This window comes from Perca fluviatilis, chromosome 15 (genome assembly GCF_010015445.1).
Source record: "Perca fluviatilis chromosome 15, GENO_Pfluv_1.0, whole genome shotgun sequence".
In the NCBI taxonomy this organism is placed as follows: domain Eukaryota; kingdom Metazoa; phylum Chordata; class Actinopteri; order Perciformes; family Percidae; genus Perca; species Perca fluviatilis.
The window spans coordinates 6,924,104-6,939,657 of record NC_053126.1 but is presented as its reverse complement, the minus strand read 5'-3'; the positions used below and the strand labels follow the sequence as shown (position 1 = coordinate 6,939,657).

The window sequence follows — 15,554 nt, the reverse complement described above, 5'->3', positions numbered from 1 at the left end:
AAGAGGTTGAGACGGACCACGGAGTGAAAACAATGAAAAGTACGCTCTTAGAGTCTGTCAGCACACGTTTCAGTGAGATCTGTTCGGATCCTCTGCACTTCATCGCGACTGTACTTGATCTGCGTTATTATGACCATTACTTGGATGCGGAAATAAAGCAGGGCGCACGAGAAATGATCCAGGCCGCGATGGATGCGGAGAACCCGCGTGGAGACGGAGCAGCGCCCAGCGCAGGAGATCAGAGCGCAGAAAAAAAGACTTGTCTCGCTGCACCAGATGAGGGGCATGCACCCTCGTTGTCTGATATGTTCAGTGAAATCCTGCAAGAAAGTGCCTCAATTAATAATAATAATAATAATAATAATAATAACAATAGGTAAGCTATTCTGTTCTTAGGCTACTGTATACTGTGACTATCAGATTGTAGCCATATTTCTGCTAGATATTTTTTTAATTAAACTTTAATATTAATTTATACAATTGCAATGCCTTGATTTTAGTAAAGTTAGTACACAGTCATAGCCATAAATGCAATGGTACTAATAATTGGCTTAATTTCTTTCGGTGTTTCGGTTTCGGTTTTCGGTCTTGGTTTCCTCTTTTTTCGGTTTTCGGTTTCGGCCAAGAATTTTCATTTCAGTGCATCACTAGTATCAACGGCACTTAAATTCATTACCACAGCAATTGAATGGAGGCTACCACTGCAAGAATGCTACTTTTAGGCTTCAATTAACAATTATTTTCATTTCATTATTTTCATCATGTTGATTATTTTTTTGATTAATCTTTTAGTTTAGTTTCGTATTAGTGGTTTTGTTCTATAACATGTCAGAAAATGGTAAAAATGTTGATCGGTATTTCCCAAAGTCCAAGATGACGTTCTTAAGTGTATGGTTTTGTCCACAACTCAAGATTATTAGTTTAATGTCATAGAGGAGTAGAGATGCACCGATAGACCGGCCGGTGACCGGAATTGGCCGGTTTTCACGTTCTCGGCCATGACCGGCAGGTCAGTCTGACATAAGCCGATTTCATGCTGGTCAATGCTACAATTAACTGACAACATAAGTTATACGAGTTTCAGTTCTCAAGGACGCACGCATGCACACACGGACGCGACAGCACAGTCTCTTTTTCCTTTCTCAACTTGTCCGCGGTGTGAAGCGCATGTCGGCGCTATATTCGCACATGTAGGTGACCTGTGAATTAACCTGCAACATGTCAGCTGTTTGGAAATTCTTCAGCGTGTGTGCAGAAAGCTAACAAGTTTGCAATATGCAACACCTGCAAGGAAAAAAGTAGGGCGTTGAGGGACGACACCAAAAACCCAAATCTAATTTTTTTTAGTTGGATATTGGATGTGAAAAGAAGGAAATGGTTGTAACATTGTACTTTAGAGGTGTGTGAATTTCCCTCACCAGGACTAATTTATATAGTTCTATTTTATAGTGATCCATTATCTGTTCAAAACATTTTCTATGTTCTGTGCAAAATGTTCTATTAAAGAAAAGATAGAAAAATATTTGCGTGTGCTGTAAAGTGGTTAGAAAAAATGAAATCGGAATCGGCTAAAATCGGTATCGGCTGGCCTAACTCAATGAAAATCGGACTCGGCCTAGAAAGTTGTAATCAGTGCATCTCTATAGAGGAGTGAAGAAACCAGAAATATTCACATTTAATATGCTGGAATCTGAGAATTTTAACTAAATATTTAAACCCATTATCAAAATAGTTGGTGATTAATTTTGAAGTTGACAACAAATCGATTACATTTTTGCAGCTTTTGATGTTTTGAGTGTCAGAGATTGCTGGCAAATGCTGATAAATAAGGCGGTGCACAGAGGGTTGCTGTAGCACTGAAAATCCAGGCATTCGCCATTAAAACTAAATGAGTGTGTGTGCATAATGGCCATGAAAGTAAAATCAAAACCCAAAGTGGTCTCTTGAGTCTAATTTTAGAGACATGCCAGGTCTGCATGCAGATTATCTGAGACATTTGTAATATATTCATGTTTAAACCAAATCTTTTCAGCTGCCACCATCTACTCCTCTCACTCACTCCCGCTTTTCACACGCAATTGCCCTCCATCTCTTCTCTCCTGCTGATGGTCGTCCTCTGCCTCCCTGAACCCTAGTTTATAGCTTTGGCATGCTTTTGAGTCCTGCTGTGGTGACAAAATGGTGGCAGCTGTGTCCAGGCTCAGGCCTGGCACTGATCACATCCAGAACAGTTGGGCAGCTGAAGGTTGGAGGAAATTGAAAAATCTCAAAGCGTCTTTGAATGAGGGGAATTTTAACCACATCTGTTGTTTTATTGAATATAGTACATTTTACTATGCTACAATTGTCTTGACAATGCTGATACGGCACCTTTTGCATAATGCTTGACAAGTTTTTTTTTCTCAAATTTAAGAATGTAAAAAAAAAAAAAAACTCCAATCCTGACAGTACCCCCTGCCATGTCCGTCCTTTTCTCTCCAGGTCTGGAGCATCCTGGCTTAGACTCCCAGTATGAGCCTTCCCCCTGGTCCTCTGGCTCTCCCTGCAGCAGTGACGGCAACAGTAACTGGGGCAAAGTCCTAGTAGAAGGAAGTGCCGACAAACCCAACCCCCCTTCTTCAACCAACTCTTCTGTCTGGCCTCCCTCCTCTTCTTCATTCTCTTGCTCTTCGTCTTCTTCCTCTTCTGGCTGCGGGTCAGGATCAGACCCTGAGTTGGCATCAGAATGCATGGACGCAGACTCTAGCTCCTCGATCGGCTCAGAGAAAAACCTCGCCCCTGTGACAACAGTGATGATGATGTCAGCAAATGCTTCTTCCTCTGTGTCTTCTACAGCTTCTTCTCCCTCCTCCTCTATGGTGACTTCTACCATGATTGTCGGTGTTTCAGCGAACGGAGACAGCAACGGCAACAGTCGTCAGGTAATTAGTGGAGGGATGGGAACCATCAGCGGTGCAAATAATGGAAATAATAACATCACCGGGTCCTCCCACTACTCTGTGGCTGGTTCCAGCAGTATTGGCAGCAATAACATGGGTAACCACAACAACAAGCCCATCAATAACAGTAGTGTATGGGGCAGCAACATGATCCCCACCGGCGGAAGCACCCCCTCCATCAATGTAGGGTTAAACCCAAACACTTTAAACCCAAATGCCAACCATGGTGCCTGGTCGCAGAATCCAAGCCCAGTGTCCCAGGGCCAACGGCCTCCACAGGCTCAGGGGATGAGTTCCAAACTGGGTATAGCTCCCCAACAGGGCCCGATGCTGGGCTGGGGTGGCATGGCAGCTCCAAACAGCAGTATGATGGAAGACACTGAGGTGAATAATGGTACAGCAAGCAGCAATGTGTTAGGAAGCAGCAACAGTGGAAATGGTGGCCTACAACCTACCAACCTTAACACTGAATCCAATGGACCAAATAACACTATTATGATGAATACTACTACTACTACTACTAATGCCACAATGACCTCTAGTCCACCAAACTCTACCGCCTCACCCCAACTCAGCGGGGATTGTTCCTGGGGCTCTGTTAGAGGAGGGAATGGGGGTCCGCTGGCCAATGGAAACCCCTCATCAGCCCCCCAGCACCCCCAAGGAGAGCTGGGGGGTTCTGGGACCTTCGGTACGCCTTGGGGCGCAACTACCTACCCTGGAGATAAGGGCCCCCCGAATGCAGACACTGTGAACTCCCAAAACCCTGCCTTAATGCAGGCAGGGAACCCCCAAATCTCCTCTACTGCTGCTTACAAGAGTAATAATAACCACAATAACACTGGGGCCCCACGCTGGGACCAGGGGCCCGCCAATAACCCAAACCAGACTCAGAGCAACTTGTCTTGGGGTATCAGCTCAAATCAAATCCCAGCCTCTGCAGGCCAAACACCAGGAAATGGGAACCAAACTACGATGGGCCCTCCAGCAGGGTTACCTCGCCCCTGGGGGAGCAGCGCGTCGTCTTCTTCCTCGTCCTCATCGTCCTCTTCGACATCTAACAACAAGATGTCAAATGGAGAATGGGGATCAACAACTCCTGGTAACAACCATTCAGATGCTGGAAGTCATAAAGGAAACTCTGCCAACAATGGCTGGAAGAGCCTGGAAGATGACGCCATGGGCATGGGAGGGGGAGGGGGAGGAGGAGGTGGAAGCCATGGCTTGGGGAGTGTCACTGGAGGCTGGGGTCGCACTGGAGGAAGTGAGGGAAGCGTAGAGAGCTCCGGAGGCCGATCCAGCTCAGACAGAGACGGCAGTCAGCCAAAAGGGGGAAATCGCAGAAAAGTCGTCCCTCCTGCAACCATACTACCAGCTGTGTTGCAGGCTGATGTGGACCCGAGGGTTCTGTCCAACACTGGATGGGGACAGACACCCATACGGCAGAACACCACCTGGGATGTCAATTCCCCTGCTAACAATCGGCTTCAGGTTCCCAATAGAGACGAAAGAAAGCAAAGCAGCGGAGGCTCCGGATGGGGCACAGCAACACCGGCAGCTCCCTCCCAGACCTCCGGAGGTAGGCCTTTAATGTGTATGATACAATTTTGTGTGAATGTATTTTAGTGATTTGAACAGAAAATATTAAAATTTTAGAACACACATTTCAATTGCAGAACACAAAAGTAGGCTAAAGATCGATCTCCCTTTCATGTACTTGCAGGTTGGGGGGGTGGGCCGGGCAGCTCAGGCCCAGGTACAGGAGGTTCTGGCTGGGGAGAGCGGCCATCCTCTGGGTGGGACAGCAAAGTCCCAGCAAGTGGAGGAGGTGGGCAAAATGCCTGGAACGATGGATCCAGCTACAAAGGGAGCAACAACAACAGCAGCAACACCTGGAGCAATAACATTAACAAAGATGACAGGTAATGTTGTATGTTTGGGCATTATAGAAATACTGATCATACCATGGCAGACATATTGTTTGCAGCAAGTAGTATAATTTTTTTCTGTAATTTTGATGTTATGCCTAACTGATGACCTTCATTGTTTTTGTTTAGGTCCAATATGTGGACTAATGGGCCCAAACCGCATCAGGGCTGGGGTTCCAATGGTGGAAATGGAAGTGAAGGCTGGGGTAATGGTGGAGATGGTGCCAGAACAGGGGGCAACAACCACTGGGGGGAGCCCCAAAAAGGTGCCAGCTCAGTAGGCTGGGACAGCGACAGCGACCGGTCAGGCTCTGGATGTTGGAGTGAGCAAAGCCGAACCAACACCAGCAGCAGCAATACCTGGGTAGGGAGCGGAGGATCAAATACTCCAGACCAGAGTACTCCAAACCCAGGCTCCAACTGGGGCGACTCAGTCCACAAACCCAATCCTCAGAGTAACAGCCAGGGCTGGGGTGAGCCAATGAAGAACAACCACGGAGCCCAGAACTGGGGAGAGCCGAATCCCAAGCCCTCCAACGAGTGGGGAAAAGGTCCAGAATCTAACATGTCCAAAGGCAATCCAGCCCTTAACAAGCCCACAGGTACTTATTAGGATTATTCATCCCATGTTTTCCCCCTTTTGTTTATGAGCAAGTCCTTCTTAGTTGCATGCCGTTAACGAAATTTGTCAATGTATAGCAAGGAAGTGGAAGGATGTAAAATTGATGACTCACTATGTATTCTTCCATCAGGCTGGCTGGGAGGCCCAATGCCCACTGCAGGTCAGAAAGAGGAAGTAGCAACTGGGTGGGAAGAGCCTTCTCCAGAGTCTGTTCGTCGGAGGATGGAGATCGATGATGGGACAGCAGCTTGGGGAGACCCTGGTAAACACTCAGCCCACTATGAATTTCTTCAAAAAGAGCCGTGCGAAGCCTGAACAAAATCATATGAAAGTTCAGTCTTTTCATTTTCAGCCTCAACAACTTTCTTCTTAGGTAAATACAGCGGTGGACCTGTCAACATGTGGAACAGGACTGGCCAATCAGACCAGGAGGCCGTAGGCCCATCCACTCAGCACCAGTCCCACCCAGCACGCAGCTCGATGCATCCTCCTCCTCAGCCCATGCAGACTCATACCCAGGACAAAAGCAGCAGTTCTGGTAAGTTGGAATATGTACGCACACACAATTTAGGCACACACACCTGTATGTTAGAAAAGAGTAGACAGAGGCCAGATGAATTAATTTGCTTATCATTTTATTATCACAGTTTTTTTTTAAAGAAATATATGCTATACATAGGCTCAATAAGTTAAGAATAAACCAAACTTAAACACCCCTGTTTCAATAGTTGCCAGACTAGCTTTTACACAGCTTTGACTATGAAAACACGAATGGACAGGAGTACAAAATCATGTGCATGTGCATTCATGTAAAAAAAAAAAGAAAAAAGAAGACTATTCTAACATTACTGAGTGAAACTTTATACTGTTGGCCCAGATAGATTTAGCAGCCAGGTTACCACATATCTTACTTACATGTTCCAGATGTTTTTAGCCTGCAGTGCTTTCTTTCATCGTTACGCTCTTAAATGACAGTGTGTCAATCGATTCCTTAGTTCTGCTCAATCTCAAATGGACAGTTCTGACAATATGTACAGACTGGGTGGATTAGCATGCAGATTAACATTAACATGTTTTTTGTTTAGTTTGATATTGAGGTTCATATATAAATGCTAGGGACATGTGCCAGTATCTAAAATGGTGCGAGCATGTAAGTGCACGCCTTCTGGTGCAGTCTGTAAGCCTTGAATGGATAAAAAGATGCAAGTCCCTCTCACACTCTTTGAAATAGATGAAATAAGGTCTTAAAAGGATTTAGACAGTATAAATGCAAAAAGTGTGGATGCACACACATTCACAAATGTATTCAAAAGCATACACAATTTGTATAGAAGCATTGAGAGAAAACAAACACGTACAGCCATTCTCCCCCATCTCCCTACGGTGTTGTCTATGTTGAGGGCTTTTTGTAAAGCCGGTTGAGTCATCCCTTTGGAATGCTAAGAGCATTGATTTTTCTCCTCTCTCATTCGCCTTTTTTCCCTCCTCCCTTTCTCTATCATCCGCCAATTCTGCTTTCTGTAGAAAAACTGGCTTTTGTTTGGTTTGAGAATAAGAGAGTGAGAGAGCCCATGAGTGGTAGAGGAGGAGGTCTGGTGACCTAGTAATAGGAATGGGTCCAATGTAAGATGAGAAAACTACGAGTAAGGCAGCTATTCTGTAAAAGTGGGCTGAGAAGGGGAGAAGAGGAAAGGGTGGTTGGGGTTATTCAGGGTTGCTGTCTAGCGAGCTAACTGGAGCAGCAAAGTGGATGGCTGTGAAGGGTGGGGCAGATTAACCAGCTACTGATTTTGATTCATTTTAGTTGATTTTTTTAAATATAATTGGAGAGAAAGTGATGTGAGTGAAAGGAGGTCAATACAATAGATATGTTCATAGATGTGTAACTAAACACACATATTTGAACAATTTTAAAAACAGAACATTGGACTGTTGATTCGGTCTTAGAAGGAATATATTTATTAGTCTTAAAATCCATACCTTGTCAGACACCTTAATAAACCTATGCACACAAATATTGTGTTTGTCATCCCCTTTTATTAGATCAACTGATGCACCTACATAAGCAGAGCAATAGCTGCAGGCTAGGGTTACAGCTTGTCAATTGGTGTGTGTTTGCATCTGTGCAAATGCACACGCACCCGTTTGTGTGCGAGTGTATAGCAAATGTGTACATCTGCCTTATACCATGCATGTATGTGCTGATTTGTGTATATGCATCTACCTCTGCATGTTTGTTCAGTTGTGAGTGCATGTTTCTTTGTGTTATGTGCAAGAACGCCCAGTCACATGAGGGACACTGGAGCCTGAGGCCACCCCATGATCTGTCCTATTTTTACAGGGAGGTATCCCTGGCATCTCCCCAAACACCTCCTGTAGAGGGAGAAAGTAGCAGGTCTGGGTGGTCAGCTGTAATGGGAGCCTTTTGAACTCATACTTGCGCACACACACAGTCTCACATTTGAGGGTACATAGGGTCCCGTGCACTCATCTACTCACCTACAAGAGTTAAAGTAAACAACACTTACATAAGCAAGTTGACGCAGGGTTCCCCAGGGCAATGAGCAGGGCTCTCTCTGAGCTCTGATTTTTGCAGAGAAAAACAATGTAAACTTGTAGCATAATTTTAAATATGGAAAGTTATAGTGGGTAGGGTCCTAAGAAAGATTGTTTTTGGTTTTTCCACATGATGCCACAAACCCTCCAACTCTAAGTGTCCAAACAAGCCTGATATGGCTACTCCAAATTAGGGCTGCAGCGGTTAACCCATTTCACTATTAACCACGCTTTAAAACATCATGGTTAATTAATGGTTAAGACTCCCCTACACCGAGTGTTACCAGTTACCAGTTAACTAACGTTAGCCTTTTTAATGTTAACGGTAACATTACAGTTAACGGCCAACAAGTCAGAAGCCGGCGTTTGCATTTACAGTGAGGGAGCCGACAATAGCGATACGTTCATAGTCGTACGAGGCAAAACTCTGAAACAGCTCAATCATGTCACTAACGTTACCACTTAACGTTACTTACTTACTCCTCTTAATCCCCTATGGGACATCAGGCTGCAAAGAGATCTCTCATGACATTTATTCCTAGGCAACATGCTGTGCATCTCCCTGTGACAGGTGCATCTTGTCTAGCAGCTCCTTCAACTTAAGACACCAGCTAGTAGGGCCGTTTCTAGCCCAAAAAGGGCCAACTTCTTCTTAAGGACAGCACTGTCTTTGTTTGTGGTGTGACTGATTCACCTCTAGTCTCTAATATTTTCAGATTAATTTAAATAAAAGGTTGATTATTGATCATATAATAATTTTCAAAACATTCAAAACTGTTACTCTGCTATTTCTGTTTCAAAAGGCAGCAATAAATAACAAAATAAATAAAATCTAAAGTGTTCATGTAATTTCATACATTAGCAGTGTAATGAATTAATTATTAATTTAATTCTTTTTTAGACTAATTGTCCACAATTTATAATCTTTGCATCCCTACTCCAAATGGGGAGAGCTGTGATACCGGGACGAAAACAAACAAATAGGGTTAGACACATTTACAAGATAATTTTGTGTGAGGACATGCAGTGGAATAGGTCAATGGGAATGTTGTCATATTGTTTCCGCAGGCTGAATGTTGTGTGTTTACTACTTAAGGGAGAGTGACCATGGTGACTTAATGCAGCTCTCTAAAATGCCTCTCTGTGGTCAAAGCAAATGTAAAGGAACGGAGAGTGTTGATAGATAAATGTTTTTAGCTCTCCTTTCTGTGTGTATTTTTTAGCTTTGGGGCTTCAGATTTGTTTGAGTCTTAAAATAATGACGTTATTATCATCATCATCATCATCATCATCATCATCATCATTTAAGAAGATTAAATGAATGCAAAAACACAATTGGTTCAAGACAACACCACAGAAAGTACATCCTCATTCTAATGTGTACCTCACTTTTTTCCTCTAGTTTGGGGTGAGACTTACCCCCAGAAGAAGGAGTCCTCAACCTGGGAACCTACCCCCGCCCCACCTGTGAAAGTGGACAACGGGACATCTGCCTGGGGGAAGCCCATGGAAGCCAGCACCACCTGGGAAGAACCCAACAGGGATAACCGAGAGTCTGGGCCTGGATGGGGTGGCCAGCATAAGTCTGGTAGGCGCACATGAATATTTAACAAAAACCTGTGTCTGAAGAGTATGTTTAGGTTGAAACTGTAAGTTCTGGCTGACCTTGAACTCTGACTTTTTTGCAAAGTGGCAGGAGAGAGAACTTCCTGGAGGAAGTGCATTAAATGAACAATATAACTGTACACAATCACTTGTTGGTATTCAGTTTCTTCCTTTGTCTTTACCTTCTTTGTAGCTCCAGGTCCCAAGCCCATGGAGACATGGGGTGGTGAGGAGGCGGCCATGGGCAATAGCTGGGACCAGGAAGAGGAGGTGGAGATTGGCATGTGGAGCAACAGCCAACAGGACAACAGGTCCCACGACCAAAACACCTGGAACTACAAGCATAAAGGCTCCAGCAAGGTTAGTTCACCTTGGCTTTGGGCATTTGTTCAACATGAAAACATTGATCCCCGCTCTCACCTGACTTTAAAGCAAAGCACATCATGGGTTAACTTTTGGAGTTATTATAGCCACTTGTGTTTTCAACAGATTAGAAACGTTTTTCTGCATGGATTTTATTTTTTTTTTCTTCCTGCAGAAGCACTTAAAAGGACACCCTGCTAATACTACAAGTGTCTCCAGTCAATAATTGTTCTGTCTGCTATGTTTCAGATAACCAAACCAGTCAACAAACAGGATGAACCCTGGATGAAACCCTTCATCAACCAGTTCAACAGCATGAACTTCTCTGTAAGTACTATTTCTCATTGTTTTACTGTAGCTCTATTTCACTTTAAAATCCAGTATCTTTAAATGGTTGTGTGGCAGCCATACAGTTCATGCATCCAACTTTGTTCATGTGCAGCGATGTGATTCATTTGCATTTACTTCACGTTTTAGTTTTTCAAATGTTTTAATACTTTATTCACTAATGATAAATGAATGCAATATTTGATTTTTCTCTCTGTATAATCCCACTTTCTCCTCTTTCCCCTTGCAGCGAGACTCTCCTGACGACTCCATGAAGACAGGAGCAGGGATGGTGCAGGACAAGCGTATGGACATGGGCAGTATGGGAGACTTCAATGGAGTAATGGGCAAGAACCCAGGCTCTCGACACCAGCTTCACAAGGAGTCTGCCATGGATCGCAGCCCTTACTATGACAAGGTATGCTGAAAAATCAAAGTTCCCCTGGTATACTATGTGGGGGGGAAGTAAAGAACAGATCACAGCAACACATCTTGAGAATACAGAAAGTCAGCAACCGCGTTTTACCAAGCTGAAATACTGCACCGGCACTTAATGCATGGATATTATACACACACTACTGTGCCAAAACATTACTAGATAAAGGTTTGGTCAAGCCATTGTGGTGATCATGAGGTAGTAGGTGTGGAGTGGAAGAGTCTCTTGTGTCACCTGCTTTAAATCTGCCTGGGTAGTGCTCTCTCAGCCCTGTTGTGCCCCACAGTGGCTGTTCTAACACACTGCATTTGATGTGTGGACTATTAAAAGGGATGTTTCATTTGATCCTTGCTGTTTGCGTGACGTATCACATCATTATGAATTATTGGTTAGGCCGTGTCACTTATGAGCAACAAAAGCCAATTAAATATGCACACTTACATGCTTCATTGCAATAACAATGAGTAGTTTTGCAAGTGATTTGTAATTTTGCAATACTGGAAGAACTCCCTTGCGTGGTTATATACAAAGCTATGGGTTTGTTTGGCTTTACTTCTTTTCCTTCTTCACTTAATGCTGCTGGTCTCTTATCTTTGTTTCTATCTTTCTGACTTCTATCTTCTGGTGCCACCTTCTCTTTTTCAACTCCCCATCGCTTACTTCTTTCTTACTCATCTTATTTTACTCGTATTCTATCATGTGTTCCTACACTCTCTCCCCTGTTGTTTCCTCTGTCGTCGCATCACTTGCTCTTTCCTTCTGCGTCTCTTCTGCAAAATTAACTCTTTTCCTTCTTTTCTCCTTCTCTCTCTGCACTTTTGTGGCTGCTGATGTGCTTCCTGTCCCTCTGTGCTTGCCGTCCATCTGCTCTGTACCTGGCCTTGCTTCTGCAGCTGTCAGTTTCCCCCTCTGCTTACAATAACCCAGCTTCTGATGAGCTCTCCTCCAGTCAAAGCATGAGCTTTCCCCCTTCCAATTCCATTCAGTCTATCCCCTGTCTCGACTCTGGGCTGTCTCCTGCCCACTCTATTCCTGGGGGCGCTCTGCAGGTGAGTGTGATAGGATGAAGAGGATGTTGTCATTAAGTCTTGAGCCTCAAACCCTAAGATGGTAACAATAAGAAATTCATGTTATGTGAAACACTATAGTATTCTAGCAGGTTACTAGGCTTGGGCGATGGCTTCTATTTTAATATCGTCCAATTGTGGTTACTCGATTGCTGATCCAATCAACCGCATTGAACATGTAATTGGACATAACGTATGCATACACGGCCCATTTGCAGAGCAGCTTCTGCAACACTACGCTTCCGCCATAATCATGAAACGGCTTGGCTGCCGCTCCACCAGATACATACATCTCTAAATGCACAGTAGGGGACAGATTATAAAATTCTGTTATAACATCTTAGCTCTGAAAGTAAGTCAGTTAAAAAACGCTTTTATATTGGCGTGAGTTTCCTTTTAAAAGCCTGAGATCACAAAGACACTGAGTGTTTATGATGATCTCTGTCCTGTCCCATGACATTATGACAAAGCAACATTTTTTAGGTTGTTACAAGTTGTTTGACCATTTGTTTGTGTGTGTTTGTGTCTTCCCTGCTCAGAATGTAAACCCTATGATGGGTGGCAGCAGTGTAGCACAGGGCCGAGGTGGCCCCCAGTCCCAGGTCCCCCCCCAACCCAACCTCCGTAACCAAGTGCCTCCACCCATTCTGCCCTCTCAGGTAGAACATGCACATACAACACTGTTGTTGATTCTTCATTTCATTCAGGTGCCATTGCATCCACTGTTTACTATGTTGTTATGGGTGTAAGAGTTGAGCTATGTTTTCCACCAAAAACCATCAACTTTTTACGCAATTTGATCAATGATTTTTACCTGCCCTTTTTTTTTCCCACGCTCATCCATTGTTTGATTTGTGACATATAATTCATAGGAAAATGTGAACGACCGGTTATAAACTAAAACGAAAATCTTGTTTGTGTTCAGGTGCCTCCATCCATGTTGAAGTACCCAGGAGGTAACGGAGGTCTGAACCCTCTGTTTGGCCCTCAGCAGGTGGCTGTGCTCAACCAACTCTCCCAGCTCAACCAGCTGTCACAGCTCAACCAGATCAACCAGTTACAGGTAGAGTGATGGGAACATGCAATTGAACACAAATGTTTTATCTGCACTCAAATGCATATAGTAGTAAACCTTGTACAATGTCAGACTGGCAACTAACTCTGTCAATCTATTTGAAGTATGCAGCAGTATGCAGTAAATGTTTTGCAAAACTCTAATCTCAGAGATACAAAAATATCAGAAAACTGCTTTTATTCACATTTTTCTTGTCTGTCTGCAGCGTCTTCTCCTCCAGCAGCAGCAGCAGCAACAACAGCAGAAGGCTCAGAGCCAGAGAGCCATGCCTGTGGGACGACCGACTGAACAGGTGTGTGTCTAAAAATCCCTCTGAATCCTGCTTCATTACACCCAAAATTTAAGTTTTTATTTCATGAAATAGAAGTGTCTACATGGTGCCACCACATTGATTGGTTTCTCAAACCTCCTACCCCCTGTCCTTAGACACGTCCTATTGGTTCGTCTCCATCAATGATGCCGCCACCACGTCACCTGGACCCCTCCCTGCTGAAACATGCCCCACCACACAAACCGTACCTGGACAACTACTTGTCCCACAATACCCCTGAGATGCAGAAGGATGCTGCTGCTCTCGGATCCTTTAACTTCCCTTTAAGTAAGTTAGCTGCTATTAGAGTAATACATTTAAAAACAATTTAATCTGTATATTCCCCCACATTTTAAAGACTATACATTTAGCTGTATATATTTGCCTGTAAAATTTAAATATGTAAATTACCTTTTTAGTTTTGACTATTTCTGTTGAATATCTTTATAAATTTAAATTTAGAGTGACTGAATTTCATCTCTTCCTTCATCCCTTCCATCAGGCTTGAACTCTAACCTGAATGTACCCCTGGACATGGGTGGTGGCGGAGCTGTGAGCTACAAAGAGCCGCCCCAGTCCAGACTGAAGAAACTTTGGGCTACTGACCCTCTGGAGCAGAACAGCAAACCTGGTACAGAATAACCTTTGTTTGTTTATGACCGTACATGCTGTAGCATCAGATTGGCCTGTTGATATTAAAAGAGCCATCAGAGTTGTTTAGTGATTGTCTATCTAGGAGCACTTTTGGGGTACGGACTACCACAAACAAAGTTGCCTTAAAATCTCAGTGTAATTGGACAAACGCTGACTTTTTTTTTTTTTTTTTTTCAAACAAATTCACGGCATTGAACAGATTGCAATACTTCTGTTTCAGTTAGACATCAGCTATGCAGTAAATGTTTGAAAAAAAGTTGCTGTTTAATTTGTCACCTCATTACGAATATTTTTCTAAAAAAAATAAGTTTGTTTTATTAAAATGCGCTTATGAACATATATGCTGACTACAACTTTTGATTGAAAAAAAAAAAGTGTTAAAAGAAATTGTGTTGGGACTATGGTGTATAACCAAACCAATTAATGTTAGTCTGTGCGATTGTATCCTTAAGTTTGTGTGTGTTTGTCCCACAGGTGCTATGTCGTCTGGGCTGCGTCTGGAAGACTCTCCCTTCTATGACTTCCTCTCTCCTGGCCCATCTCCCCTGAGTCCCCCCGGCCAATCAATGGGCTCGGTGGGCGATGGCTGGCCGCCCCGTGCCAACTCCCCCCCGCCCCATGGAAACACTGTCACCTGGCCCCCAGGTACACAAGCTTTCACATGCACAAACAAAGAAAATGTTTGCATTGAAAACTGCTAATCACAGTCTGTGTGTCTGCAGAGTTCCGGCCCGGGGAGCCTTGGAAAGGTTACCCCAACATTGACCCTGAGACTGACCCTTATGTGACCCCCGGCAGTGTCATCAACAACCTCTCCATCAACACCGTCCGTGACACAGACCACCTCAGGGACAGGAACAACGGTAGCTCACGCACACATGGCCGGACATAAACACAAGCTAGGATTGCTAGTTGTTTTTGAGTTCCATTTTACATTTTTATATCTCCTATCCAATCTTTTATCTCTTTTCCTTTTATTAGCAATGAACAATGTGTAAAACCTTTAGGAAGTATGGGCTTTGTTTTACGGTTTGAAATGACAGCAGTCACCGACAGATTTTAGCAATTGTAAGCCAGATCAAATATGGTTTCTTAGAGAAAGAAGCACCACCCTACCATAAAATTGGCTGTCTTTTTATGAGCCTCATTAGCTTGTATTAATAAAGATGGTGATTTTTGTCTCTAGTTTTTAAATGGAATTGTAAGCCACACCTGTAATGGGTCAGATTAACATAATTTTAGTCAACATTACATCTGTTATGCCATCCAGTTGTAGTGTCAGGTGATCAACATTATGTGGTCCATGATTTAGATTTGCCTTCTGAGCCAACAAAATGAGCTCAGTTGAGTTTTAGTTCCTAAATATCAAGTTATTTATTTGTGTTACAAAAAATGTTTGAAAGCTAAACCGGAATAGATTTAATACGATATTTCAAAGGATTCATGTTTGATGAGCAGATATGATGCTAGATTCAGATTTTATCAAATGCTAACCCTTCTTTCTCTGTTTTCCAGGGCCATCCTCATCACTAAACACCACGATGCCTTCTAACAGTGCCTGGTCATCCATTCGTGCCTCCAGCCACAGCGGTTCCCTCACCAGTACAGCACAAAGCACTTCAGGTATGCTCCATCTTTGAGCCATACAATCTTTAACAATGTCAGATGGGGG

The 15,554-nt window shown here is 43.6% G+C and overlaps 1 protein-coding gene across 6 annotated transcripts in view; it reads left to right on the top strand.

The window, feature by feature from the left end:
• LOC120575358 (trinucleotide repeat-containing gene 6A protein-like) overlaps positions 1–15,554 on the top strand; it is a 37,685-nt gene that overhangs the window by 17,968 nt on the left and 4,163 nt on the right. For 3 of the 6 annotated variants that reach the window (XM_039826087.1, XM_039826085.1, XM_039826086.1), the window contains exons 6-23: positions 2,482–4,518; positions 4,663–4,861; positions 4,997–5,469; positions 5,620–5,751; positions 5,842–6,027; positions 9,448–9,633; positions 9,844–10,010; positions 10,263–10,340; positions 10,591–10,758; positions 11,670–11,825; positions 12,383–12,502; positions 12,769–12,906; positions 13,124–13,210; positions 13,345–13,516; positions 13,731–13,859; positions 14,357–14,527; positions 14,605–14,745; positions 15,398–15,505. In XM_039826087.1, coding sequence (XP_039682021.1) covers positions 2,482–4,518; positions 4,663–4,861; positions 4,997–5,469; positions 5,620–5,751; positions 5,842–6,027; positions 9,448–9,633; positions 9,844–10,010; positions 10,263–10,340; positions 10,591–10,758; positions 11,670–11,825; positions 12,383–12,502; positions 12,769–12,906; positions 13,124–13,210; positions 13,345–13,516; positions 13,731–13,859; positions 14,357–14,527; positions 14,605–14,745; positions 15,398–15,505 — 4,848 coding nt within the window. The remainder of the gene's footprint in view (positions 1–2,481; positions 4,519–4,662; positions 4,862–4,996; positions 5,470–5,619; positions 5,752–5,841; positions 6,028–9,447; positions 9,634–9,843; positions 10,011–10,262; positions 10,341–10,590; positions 10,759–11,669; positions 11,826–12,382; positions 12,503–12,768; positions 12,907–13,123; positions 13,211–13,344; positions 13,517–13,730; positions 13,860–14,356; positions 14,528–14,604; positions 14,746–15,397; positions 15,506–15,554) is intronic. The other 3 variants (XM_039826088.1, XM_039826089.1, XM_039826090.1) reach the window with 3 other exon arrangements.